The sequence below is a fragment of the Gracilinanus agilis genome, chromosome 1 (genome assembly GCF_016433145.1).
Source record: "Gracilinanus agilis isolate LMUSP501 chromosome 1, AgileGrace, whole genome shotgun sequence".
Lineage (NCBI taxonomy): Eukaryota > Metazoa > Chordata > Mammalia > Didelphimorphia > Didelphidae > Gracilinanus > Gracilinanus agilis.
In genome coordinates this window covers 402,641,668-402,655,210 of record NC_058130.1, presented here as the reverse complement: position 1 = coordinate 402,655,210, position 13,543 = coordinate 402,641,668, and the positions used below count along the sequence as shown (strand labels likewise).

The 13,543-nt window shown below is 41.4% G+C and overlaps 1 protein-coding gene across 2 annotated transcripts in view; it reads left to right on the top strand.

Moving 5' to 3' along the window:
• The window catches only part of CTIF (cap binding complex dependent translation initiation factor), a 363,068-nt gene that overhangs the window by 344,034 nt on the left and 5,491 nt on the right, over positions 1-13,543 (top strand). For both annotated transcript variants that reach the window (XM_044664825.1, XM_044664818.1), the window contains exon 9: positions 11,320-11,373. In XM_044664825.1, the coding sequence (XP_044520760.1) occupies positions 11,320-11,373 (54 nt within the window). The remainder of the gene's footprint in view (positions 1-11,319; positions 11,374-13,543) is intronic.

The window sequence follows — 13,543 nt, the reverse complement described above, 5'->3', positions numbered from 1 at the left end:
AGAAGGAGCCTTCTGATATAGTGACGCTTGCCTTAGAAAGACAAGCATTTAGTTTACTATAGATGTGTCAGGCAAACATGGGCAAAAGAAAATATCCTCTATGATAGGGTCCTTGGAATCTCTGAGAAGCTGATTGGCCTCTCAGTTCAGAATGTCGCTGATGTCAGAGCTTTCAAAGGCAGAGTATATCCAGTTTTCTGACCTCTAGATTTTACTAGGTTCTATGATACCCACACAAAGCCTGAGTCTCAAGAAAAGTATTCGGCTCTTTGTCCTAGTGTGACGGATTCATTACATGAGTTTGGCTAAAATCTGTTCTTTATAGTTAATAGTTTTAAAATGATGTAAAAATAATCTTCCCTCCCTGTTAAAAGAAGAAAAAATGTTAGGGGTGAAGCGAGGGAGTTTAAGGGTGATAATGGTCCAAACTGGAAGAAATTAAAAGTGATCTTTCCTGGGGAATAGAGAATAAGTGGTAAAAGAATAATAAGAGGAAAGATCTAGTGATATTTGAAGAAAACATATGGGGCCACAAAAATAGCCTGTGACAGCCAATAGGTAAATGAAAAAGATTTAAGAAGATGCCGAATCTAATGTTTCTATAAACAGTTAAGTAGTGAGAAGGATATCGAATTTGTACTTAGAGGTTTGCTTTATATTACCGACGTAATGGTTTATATATAAGCCATAAGGTTACTAATTAAGGGTAAACAAAACATACATGGAAAGTAAAGGGCATTGTTCCATTCGAATAAGACTTTAAAACAAAATCTTGTAAAAAACAAAAATATAAATAAATAGAACATTTGTTTAATCTCTGTTACTCTTAGCTATTGTCACATGAAGAAAGCCTAACCAGTGGACTTATGCTAACCTGGGCCGCTGTTCACATGATGAGAGAACCCTAGATTTCAGCATAGTCCCTGGGTACTTAATTTGCCTCCTAGGGCTATGCATATTTTTTATAAGCCATGCTTATGCTCATTTCTGGAAAAGCCCCATCGGATCTCCACCTCAGACAAACTGCTGACTAGATGCAAAACCCAAGAGCATAGGCATATGCCAAATGTTGCTTAACTAAATGAAAGCGAGGTAATATACTGAATTGGAAAGCTCGAGTTCTGTATGTTAATCTTATCCTAATAGGCTACGTGACCTGGGGCATATCACCTGTGTATCACCTAACCTCCGTGTGCCATGATTTCTTCAGCTCCATCTCTAATAGTGATAATAACCCCTCTACCCTTTCTCTATCCCCAAAAGGGTGGTACGAGGATAAATGAGATGGTACTTGCAAAGTGTGGCCTACCGACATGACACATTTAATTATAAAGATATATCTTTGTAAAGATATATTTAATAACAATAATGACATGTTGCATTTGTGTTATACTTTGTACTTTTCAAAGCTGTTTCCCAGCCATGATCTCATTCATTCTTCCCAATAATTCTGGGAGGTAAGAAGGATAAGCTTTATTATATTAATTTTATAAATGAGGCAACTAAAACCCAGAGAGGTGATGTGCCCAGGGTCACAAACCAAGACAGCAAGTCGGTGTTAGAGCTAGAGTTAGCAGTCTGAGATCTACCTGGTATGGCTCCAAGGATGTCCATTATCACCACTATTATTTAATATTGTACTAGAAATGCCCACTGTAGCAATAAGAGAAGAAAAAGAATTTGAAGGAATCAAAGTAGACAATGAGGAAACTAATCTATCACTCTTTGCAGACGATATGGTGGTATACTTGGACATTCTTAGAGAATCAACTAAAGAACTAGTTGAAAGAATAATTTTAGCAAAGTTGCAGGACACAAAATAAATCCATGTAAATCATCAGCTTTTCTATAGAAAATTCCATGTATGTGTTATGACTTCTCTTTATCCAGGGATTTAAAAGATGATATCTCCTGTCCAGGAAGGTACAAATTCACCCCCAACTCTCAGCATATCAACAGAGAGATATGCCATCCTATGATATGGTTAGAATCTGTCCATCTCCTCAGTCCAGCCTTCACCTTAGTGGCTTCTACCCAAGCTATGAAGCTTCAATCTCCCCAAGGTCCTAAAAGTAATGTACCCTCACAATCTGCCAAGCTTGTTTATGACGTCGCACAAAATGAAGTGGGCCCATCTGGGCTTCATCCTTGTCCTGAAGGCAGCGGCTGGTGAGCTCTTGGGCAAATATTGCCTTGTGACTGTCATAGAGACAAAAATAATTACCTTTGGAACTTGGTTCTGGGCCAGTCAGACCATCAGAAGAAAAAGGGATTCCACAATATTCCACCTCACCCCAGCCCCAAAGCAGTATGTCTATTTTTCCCCTGGTTGCCTTTTAACCTCCAGAAGCCTTAAGTTTGGAGTCTCTCGGCCTCTCTTTCTCCTCCTCCAGGGAGGATATGATAGGCGTGCCCACAACAAGTCTCCAGGACAGACAATAGGACTGGAATGCACTAGCTTCCTAGCAAACATTATTGGCCTGGTAGAATTGCCTTGGATTCCCATCCAAGAAATACATTTCACTTGGTCATCATTGTCATTATGGGTCATTACAGGCTGACACCTATCTGTTCACTGCAACCCTTTTCCATTCCTCCACAACTTTTGCAGTCAGCTTGTTCCTCACCACAATGGCAATGGACGGGGGCTGTCCTACCATCCATAAAGACTTACTAACTGCTTGTATGGTGTGGAAAAAAAAAATCTATTCTTTCTGCCAGCCTACCCCAATGCCATCTACCTTTTGAGCCACTCGCTTACATTAAGTATTTGTCCCCAGGAAAATATACCAGTAGAAGACAGGTCCCATTTTCATAGTCCCAGGATACTTAGTTGACTTGCCATCCTTTTTGAAAGGAACCCTGCAGAGTGGCCCTTGGTGTAGGTATTAGAATAAGGCACTTGAGGAGAGGGTTAGGGTTAGCCAGGGAAGAGAGGAAAGGATGGAAAGGAAAAGGGAGCGATGAGCACGTCCAGGGAGACCAGGGCCAGATGGGAATCTAGGGGAGGCCATTTAACACTGAGGTAAGAGGCACTCAAAGGCTCACAAAACAGCAAAAACTAACTTTGCCCCCTGTACGATTTTGTCGAAGGCTAGCCCTAAGCAAGGAAGTGCCAGCATTTGGTGTCACTAGATAGGAGGAAAAAAACTGGATCTGCAGGTATGGATTCTGGTCTTAATGAGGCATATCACTGTAGGCAATTTACCACCCCTTTCTGGGCTCTTATTCTCTTCATCTGCAAAACAAGGGGCTTGGATTCTTAGCTCTCTGTGTCATAGAGCCCTCTAGTTTATGGATGAAGTCTATGGAACTGTGCAGTTTATAATTACTCTAAGCCCTGGAACCCTTCTGAAAATAATGTTTTATATGCATAAAATAACTTATGTAAGATTACAAGGGAAGCCATATTGAAATTCATTAATCAAAATATCTTTTACATTCATGGACTCCAATTTAAGGATCCTTGGAGTAGATGATCTCTAAGGTCCCTTCTAGCTCAGAACTGTGTGATCCTTCAGCAAATCAGTTCCTCATGCTACCCTCTACCTTAGAGGTTTATTCAACCTAGAAGGTTCTATAATCTCCATCCAGAAATTCCTGGCCAATCTCAGAGTTAATCCTCCCACCTTCTATTCACCATTGAACAGAAGGAAAGAAAACCCAGCAAAAGGGGAATAAAGTCCAGTGAGACTAGCCTATCAGTCAATCAGTCAATAAACATTTATTAAATGCCTACTATGTACCAGGTATTATGCTAGGCACTGGGGATACAAAAAGAGACCAAAGACAGTCCCTGCCCTCAAGGAGCTCATAATCTAATGTCCATCAAGGCACAAAGCTCTGTTGACTGAAAATACCTGGAGCCTGCCACGTGATACAGCAGATAGATGACCAGGCCTAGAGTCAAAAGGACCCATTTCCTGAGTTAAAATGTGGCCTCTGACACTTACCAGCTGTATGACCCTGGGCAAGCCTCTTAAACCTGGTGGCCTCAGTTTCCTCATCTTTAATGAACTAGAGAAAGAAATGGCAACTTTCCAGCATCTTTACCAAGAAAACCCCAAATGGGGCCATGAAGCATTGGATGTAGCTGAAAAACTACTGAACAACAACCTGGAGATTGAGGGGGGCTTTCATCCTTAAGAATTATGAGGCCACTTCAAGTCTCCCAAGCAGACTGGCTCAGGAGCATCTTCCTCTGACCCATCTAAACTAAAGCCTAGACTAGAAGTTCCTCCTTGACTCTATTAAGTTCCCTCTTGCCGTAACTTAAGCTTCATTTCTTCTTGTGCTGTCTTCGAGTGGTTCAACTGGTCACAAAGGTCTGGCACTGGCATTGGGAGCCTATGTGGGGAGTGGTCTAAGGCCACAGCTGACTTCCTGCTTAAGCTCCTGCAGCCCATAGGAAGTACTTCTAAAAGCTGCCTGTGAAACAAAGGAAAACCATTCTGGCAAAACTTTTTTATTTTATTGCATCTGATGGTGAATGGTGCATCACAGAATACTAGAGCCAGGAAGGTCCTTAAAACCTGCTTTTCCCTCATTTTACAACATCAATATATTCCAAGACTCCTAGCATAAATTGAAAATCTAGCATAATGGTGAGCCCCCTTATTAAATACTCATTACAGTATTTCTTATACAAACGTGCCTAGGCACTTCATGTTTTTAGACTTATCTGAGCTATCAGCATCACTACTCTTGTAGTCTGAGGCCATTATTAATAAGTAAATAGCATTAATGAAACAAAGAGAAGCCCTGCTCTGATGGGGACACAACTCATTACAAGTGAGAACACTGGACAAAAACTGAAGCAAGAGTTAATGTTTGATGTGAAATAACGTAATGGTTCAGACTGATGCTTCTCTGAGTAAGAATAAGCATGAATGGGGAAACTAATGCAAGACTTTATGCCACTTGGGAAGATGGTGTGGATTTAGTGTGTAATTCAAATTTTTTATTTTACATATTTTTCTGCCTTTATTTTTTTAATCACCAATAGCATATACCTGAATTTGCGCGTATTGAAGTCTCATAAAACAAGGTCTTATTGTCTAGAGGGAAGCAAAATGTGGAAAAGAGAAGCAACATTTACTAAGCATCTCCTATGTACAAGATTTTTTTATGGGCAATATGGATAGTGGGGGGTGGGAAATAAGGAGAGGAAAGGGGAAAGAGAGAGAAGGGAGGAAAGGAGAGAGAAAGGAAGAAGGGAAAGAGAAAGAAAAACAGGAGAAAGAAAGGAGAGGGGGAGGAGAGAGAATTCCTTTCCTCTAAGAGTTCATATTCTACAAGTCATAACCTGCCCAAGGTTACAGGAATAATAGGAATAGTTAACATTTATATAGCCCTTTAAGGTTTGCCAAGCACTTTATTTTCTTATTGAGCCTTCACAACAACCCTGTGAGGTAGGTCTTATAAGTCTTTATTTTTCCCATTTTACAGATGAAGAGATATTAAGTCTGGGATCAGAGAGCTCATAAGTGTGAAAGGCACTTCTCTATGGACTCCGAGTCCAGTATTCTTTTCCCAGTACTGTGCTGCCTCCAGTCCCAGGACCAGCAATCAAACCTAGGTCTCCTCAGTTCATGGTAAATTGGCTCTTTCCACTGTGCCATAGACTGTGCTAATGTGGTGCCATGGTGGACTTGGGAAAGGAGGACATTTACATTGGTGTGTGGTCACTGGCCTTTCATTTTTCAGCTTGACCACCATTAGATCAGTTGAGATGATGTGTGAAAAAGATATAGACTCTTCTCCAAGGGTCCAAGAGTTGGTAGCATGGAAAATCCATTTTGTCAATGGGACCAAGGAGAGGCTGGGGCATTTGTGACTTGCCTGCGCTTCTGTACCTGGTCACAAACCTGGAAGCATCTGAGCTGATTTCATCTCCTCTAGGGATCTTCATTGGCCAGATCACAGCCTATAAACTCTGCCGTGTTATAAACCAGGGTTCTTTAAATCAGATTTCAGGTCTCTTCTAAGTTTCCAGAATCCCACATTCAGGCTTCCAGAGTAGGGAGCAAGCCTAAGCTGAAGGCTCCCCAGGATTCAAGAACGGGGGAAGAAGCACAGCGCTGATCTAGTCCAAACCTTTTCCCTGACAGATTGGGAAACTAAAGTTCAGAGGGCCTTGCTCAGGGTCCCCCAGGTAGTAAAGTGGCTAAAGCCAGGATTTGAAGCCAGTCTTCTGATTTTAATCCCTGTGCTATTTTGTATTATCGCTATCTAAATCTTTGTTTCTCTTAGCCTAATTACATATGTCTGAACAAAGGACTGAAGAGTATGTAATATATGAGGAGTGTTTCAAGGAGCCCGAGCCCTATGTGGGGGGTCAGGGGTTTGAGGTCTTGTGTTAAGCAACTTCCATCCTCACACTGTGATTATAGCTAATCACAACTATCACTTAGGCAGGGAATTCTTGCTATGAAGTCACAGAACTCCTCCTTAGGACCACAGTCCCATCAGATAAATCACTGAGTTTCTCTCGTGTTTAATTCATCAATCATTTTTAAGCACCTACTGTGTGTCAGGTGCTGTGCTAGTTGCTAGGAATAAGAAGACAAAATTTAAAAAACAGACCAGAAAAAAACTCCCTCAGAGAGTCTACAAAATCTCTTGTGAGAAAAAACAAAGAGGTAAACAGTGGGTCAGTTCAAAGTTTGTTGCTTTTTCTTGGGGATGGGAGAAACCTAAATCTGTTGTTTCATTGGTGTATATAAAAAGTAACTGGATGGGGGGCAGCTGGGTAGCTCCGTGGATTGAGAGTCAGGCCTAGAGACGGGAGGTCCTAGGTTCAAATCCGGCCTCAGACACTTCCCAGCTGTGTGACCCTGGGCAAGTCACTTGACCCCCATTGCCCACCCTTACCACTCTTCCACCTAGGAGCCAATACACAGAAGTTAAGGGTTTAAAAATGTAAAAAACAAACAAAAAAAAAAAAACAAAAAGTAACTGGGTGGGGTGGGTAGGGGGGCTGCAGTTCAGTGGCTCAGTGGATTGAGAGCCAGGCCCAGACATGGGAGGTCCTAGGTTCAAATGTGACCTCAGACACTTCCTAGCTGTGTGACCCTGGGCAAGTCACTTAACCCCAGTTACCCTACCACTCTTCTGGCTTAGAATACACAGTATTGATTCTAAGATGGAAGATAAGGGTTTTGTTTTTTTTTTTATTTTGTTTCAGTTTTTTTAAGTCATTGGGGAGGAATCATAAACAATTAGAAAGGTTGAGAAAAACTCATTAGGAGATACTTTTAAGCAAAACATTGAAGAAAACTAGTGATCATGATTCAATTCAATTTAACAAGCATTTATTATGTGACTACTATGTACCAAAACCTAGGTGATACGGCCGATAGAGTGCCAGGCCTAGAGTTATAAAGACCTGAACTCAAACCTAGCCTCAGACACTCAGTAGCTATGTCACCCTGGGCAAGTCACTTAATCCTGTTGGGCTCAGTTTCCTCATCTGTAAAATGAGCTGGAGAAGGAATGGCAAACCTCTCTAGTATTTGCACCAAGAGAATGCTAAATGGGATCACAAAGACTCTGACATGACTGAAACAGCTGAACTAGGTAACACAACGGATAGAGCACCAGGCTCTGGGTTCAAATGTGCCCTCAGACACTTCCTAGTTCTATGACCCTGGGCAAGTCACTTTCCTTCTGTTGTCTAGTCCTTACCATTCTTCTGCCTTGGAGCTGATTCTTAGTATCAATTCTATGACAAAGGATAAAGACTAAAAAAAAAAAAGAAATGGCATGAAGTGAAAATCCCCAAAAGTGTTAAGAAGAGTCAGACACAACTAATTAAAAAACAACTAAAAGGTTTCATACCCCCAGCAAGGTGCCAGAGACAGTCAAACGTGAAACAGTTCCTGTCTTCAAAGAGCTTACATTCTATCAGGAGAAATGGAATACGTGCATATAAATACATTTTTAAATAGATACAAAATAAATTCAGAAGCTGGGAGTAGCCACAACTGAGAATATCAGAGAAGTCTGGTAAGATGTAGCACTTGAGCTGAGTCTTTAAAGGGGTCCAGGGGAAGAGGGAGAACATTCATGTCATGTTGTTGTTTAATCATTTTTCATCACGTCCTACTCTTCATGATCCCATTTGGGGTTTTCTCGGCAAAGATACTAGAGTGGTTTCCCAATTTCTTCTTCAGCTCATTTTTACAGATGAGGAAACTGAGGCAAACAGTGACGTGACTTGCCCAAGGTCATGTAGGTAATAAACGTCTGAGGACAGCTTTTAATTCCAGCCTTCTTGGCTTCAAACCTGATACTCTATCCACCTTTGGATTTTGGATATTGCTGCAACTAGATGGAGAATACCAAATAAGCTAATTTGGCTGAAATAGAGTTTGGACTCAGAATGAACTGAAATCAGCCTAAAAAGATAGGTTTAGAGCGCTGGGAAGAACCCGCGAGAATATTCAGTTCCAACCCTCCCTTCATTTGACAGGTGAGGAAACTGAGGCTCAGAGAGACCAAGGGATTTGCCTGTGGTCACAGAGGCAGAATTTGAATTCTAGGTCCTCTGGCTCCAGAGCCTTTTTACGGTACCATGGTTGGAGTTGGATCGTTAGAGGGCTTTAAATGCCAATCAGAGGAATTTGTGTCTTGGTGGTAATAGGGAAACACTGAGCCTGTGCTTTAAAGGAATGACTCTCTGGGACAGCTAAGTTTGGAGAATGGAAGTCCCGGGCCTGAATCTGGCCTCAGATACCTGAATGAGTCACTTAACCCCAGTCATCTACCCCTTACTGCTCTTCTGCCTTGGAACCAATACTCTATTTTTATTCTAAGATAGAAGTAAGGATTTAAAAAAGAAGAATGAATCTCACTTTGACAGCTGTGTGAAGGATTGATTAAAGAGAGTAGAGGGTGGGAGCAGAGATGCCAATTAGGAAGCTACTGTCACTGTGTCAGCAAAAGGTGGTAGGGGTCTAAACCAGGGAGCTGGTGTGTGAGCAGGGAGGAGGACAGATGTAGGAGACATGGGGGAGGCAGAATCGACAAGACTCGGTTGCTCATTGGGTATTTGGGAGGAAGAGAGCAGAAAACATCAGGAAGGTCTTTTAGGTTTCACACTTGAATGATTGAAGTAAGGGGGGAAGGTGAGTTCTGTTTTGAATAGGATGCGTTTGAGATGTCTGTGAGCTTCCTGGTAAACAGGTACAGCAGGCATTTGGGGATGTGGGGCTAAAGCTCAAGAAGGTAGGATTTCTGCTGAGAAATGATAACAGAACCTATTGGAACTGATGTCATCTCTGGGAGAGAAGAAAGATTAGAGAAGTGGGTGCAAGGTAGAAGACTGGGGGTTCCCCCATGCATAAGAGCAGAGCATAGATAATGATCACATAAAAAAGACCAGGCAAGGGTGCTCAGAAAGGTAGGAGGAGTTCTAAGAGAGGGCAATGCCATGAAAACCCAGGGATGAGCAAGTGTCCTGGAGAAAAGGGTGATCACAAGAGCAAACTGAGTAGAGATGAAGAAAGATGGGGCCTGAGAGAAAGCCTTTACTAATTAAGAAGTCATTGTTATGGTGGGCAGTTGGGTATCTCAGTGGATTGAGAGCCAGGGCTAGAGAAGGGAAGTCCTAGGTTAAAATCTGGCCTCAGACACTTCCTAGCTATGAGACCCTGGGCAAGTCCCTTGACCCCCATTGCCTACCCTTACCACTCTTCTGCCTTGGAGCCAATACACAGTATTGACTACAAGACAGAAGGTAAGGGTTTAAAAAAAAAAAAAAAAGAAGTCATTGTTATGGGGACAGCTAGATGGCTCAGTGAATTTAGAGCCAGGCATACAGATGGGAGGTCCTAGGTTCAATTCTGGCCTCAAATACTTTCTAGCTGTGTGGCCCTGAGCAAGTCACTTAATCCCCATTGCCTAGCCCTTAGCACTCCTCTGCCTTAGAACCAACACTTGGTTCTAAGATGGAAGGTAAGGGTATTTTTTTTATTTTTTAAACATTTATTAATATTTATTTTTTAGAAAAGTTAACATGGTTACATAATTCATGTTCTTACTTTCCCCTTCACCCCCCAACATCCCCCGCCATGGCTGATGCGTATTTTCACTGGTTGTAACATGTGTCCTTGTTCAGGGCCTATTTCCAAATTGTTGATAGTTGCATTGGTGTGGTAGTTTCGAGTCTGCATCCCCAATCATGTCTGCATCAGCCCATGTGTTCAAGCAGTTGCCCCTCTTCTGTGTTTCCACTCCTGCAATTCTTCCTCTGAATGTGGGTAGCGTTCTTTTCCATAAGGGGTATTTTTTAAAATCATTGTTATAACCCTGAAGAGATCATTTTCTTTTTTCCTTTTTTTTCAAAAATATTTTATTTTCCAATTATATGTAATAACAATTTTAAACATATGTTTTCTGAAATTATAAGATCCATATTGTCTCCCTCCCCTTTCCTTCTCTGTCTTGAAAATGGTAAGCAACGTGATCTGAGTTATACATGTATGATCATATAAAAAATATGTCCCTATTGGTCACTCTTGTAAGAGAATATTCATATAAACCAATACCTCAAAATAAAACCATAAATAACCTGTGAAAAATCATATGCTTTGAACTGCATCTGACCTCCCACAGTTCTTTCTCTGGAAGTAGATAGCATTCTTTGTCATAAGTCCTTCAGAATCGTTCCAGATGAATAGGAGTGACTCTGGGCAAGTCACTTAACCTCTATCTTCCCAAGTTTCCTCTTCTGTAAAATAGGAATAAGAATAGCGCCTTACCATCCAGGGTTATATCTAAAAAGAATCTTAAAGGTCTTTGAATTTGCCCCTTCCATTCTACATTCAAGGAGCCTCTGAAGTCTATAGAGGTTAAGCAATTTACCCATGTGATACAGCTCAGAAGATCTGTGGCAGAATTTGAGCCCAGGGCTTCCTGACTTCAGGTTCAGCGATGCTTTCCGTCATTCTGTGCTGACTCTTTCCACAGGCTCATCAAATCTCAGAGTGAAAAGGAATAGGGAAATAAAAGATACCATCTTTCATGAAGTCTTTTTCACTCATTCAAATAGTAGTATCCTGATGTAGGAACATTGTTTATACTTGTTTGAATCTCCTTACGTTGCTCTTAGGAAGAGGAGAGGGGGAGCCCCTGGCTCCGCTCCCTAGGAAGCAGACTAAGATCAATGATGCTACAGGCCTGACACTGGATGCTTATCATCAGCCAGTTGGGTTTTCTAGGGATGGGCCTGGATTGTGCCTCAATACTATGTCCAAATGGGCAGGGATGTGAAAGTGGCTTTCCTGACTAGTACCTTCTGTTCTGTTTCCCCCACAGTTGTTACAATCTCAGGATGTGAAGGAAGATGCAGTCCTTTGCTGTTCCATGGAGGTAGGTGCATGTCAATCAATCAAAAAAGTATTTTACAAACTGCCTTCTTGGGAATAGTCCCAGAGAAACCTGGGAAGACTAGCATGAACTGATAAACAACGAAGTGAGCAGAACCAGAACAATTTAAACACTCACAACAATATTGTAAAGGTAATCGACTTTGAAAGACTTAAGAACTCTAATCACAATGCCCAACCATAATTCCAGAGGACTCATGATGAAACATGCTACCCACCTTCAGATAGAGAGGCATGAGTTCTGTGCATTTGGAAACCGATCTTCTTTTCTTTTGGGCATGGCAATAGCAGGAATTTGTTTTGCATGACTATATATTTCTTATAGGAGAGAGAATTTAGAACTGAAAATAAAATTGAATTTAAAAAAAAATTTTAATGCCTTCTAGGTACCAGACACGGTGTATGGCTCTGGAAATCAGAGTATCACAGACTTACAGCTTGAAAAGATGTTTGATCCATCCCCTTCATTTCTTTTAAACCCTTGCCTTCTGTCTTAAAATCAATCATGTTTATTAATTCCAAAGCAGAAGAGTGGCAGCAATGGAGTTAAGTGACTTACCAAGGATTATATAACTAAGACATGTCTTCGACCAAATTTGAACCCAAGACCTCTTCTCTCTAGGCCTGGCTCTCAACCAATGAGCCATCTAGATGCCCCCCATCCCCTTCATTTTATAGATGAGGAAATGCAAAAGTGAAATAGTTGCTTCCCTCAAAGAGCTTCCATTCTCCTGGAGGGTTACAGTATATTCACAGATAAGTGAATATAGGACACATACAATATAAACACACATTTGAAGAGGGAACTAACAGCTGGCAAAGGCTTCTTGAAAGATGGAAGATTTGACCTAAGTCTGTCAGGATCTAGAAATAACAAAAATCAGTGGTAAGGAAGGATTCCATTCCAAGCATGAAAGACACTGTGCAATGACAAAGAAAGTGGAAGATAAACTATCCCAATATTTTACAAACTATCCCAATAAACTTATAGATTCTTCAGGACTGCCAGGAGAGGTCCAGATGCTGTACTGTCAGGCCAACCAGAAAGAAGATAAAAGGGAACTTTAGGCCTCACAGGGCCTTGCAGAGGCAGGCTTGATAGACCCATCCTTTATTAATAGATTACATGATCCTATTAATAAACAGTGTCACTCAGAAAAAATATCAATAAATAAATGAACTCATAGATGGCTAGAATTGGAAAGGCCAACTTAGATTAGATTAGAGATCATTTAATGATTAGAGATCATCTGGTCCAACACCCTCATTTTATAGATGAGAATGATGAGGCCTAGAAGAGTTATGTGAAGACCTACCCAAAATTAAACAGCTAGTTTAACAACAGAGCTGGGACTGGAACCCATATCACAAATCTGAAAATGGGGGATCTTAGCAGTAACCTAGTCCACAGCCAAAAGGAATCCCCACTCTACTATACCCAACAAATAAAGAGATCTGACAATGAGGCCAGGGCTGTTTCCACTATATTACCCTGCACACCATCAGAGAGAAATGATTCATGTGCAAGGTATTTCAATACGTTTTTTAAGTTAAAGAGCTCTTTAACTCTTTCTCTCCTAGATTGGGGCAGATTTCTTATCAGAAATAGGGGGAAAGGGTAGAAGAAGCATCTGATTGGCATCTTCTACCACTTTCTAGCAACTCACCTGCTACTCAGGATAGAGACCTTCTCTCCAATTCATTTGGAGCATTTATTAACACCTACTACATGCTGCGTACTCTGCTAGGAACTAGGAATTCAAAGACAAAGAATCCTGTGCACACAAATAGGTATCCACCATGGCACCGTTAGAGGGGTGCCAAAATGACCCCTTGTACTCCAAATGATCTTCCAAGGCTGATTCCCCATATACCCAGTTTCCTCTTGCCCCTTTCCTAGGCCAATTAATGCAGAAGGAGCTTCTCCTCAAATGTTCTCTGACCCTCCACCAAAGAATTATATGAGAGAGTATTTGTAAAGCATTTAAAACAGTGGCACTGTATAAACGCTTATTCCCTCCCCTCACCCCTTCCCCCAGGTGCTAACATCTCTCCAGCCCAATTCTTGTTCTAGGTACTATCATTGTCCCTTTTCCCAACACCATGAGTGCACACACACACACACACACACACACACACACACACACACACAC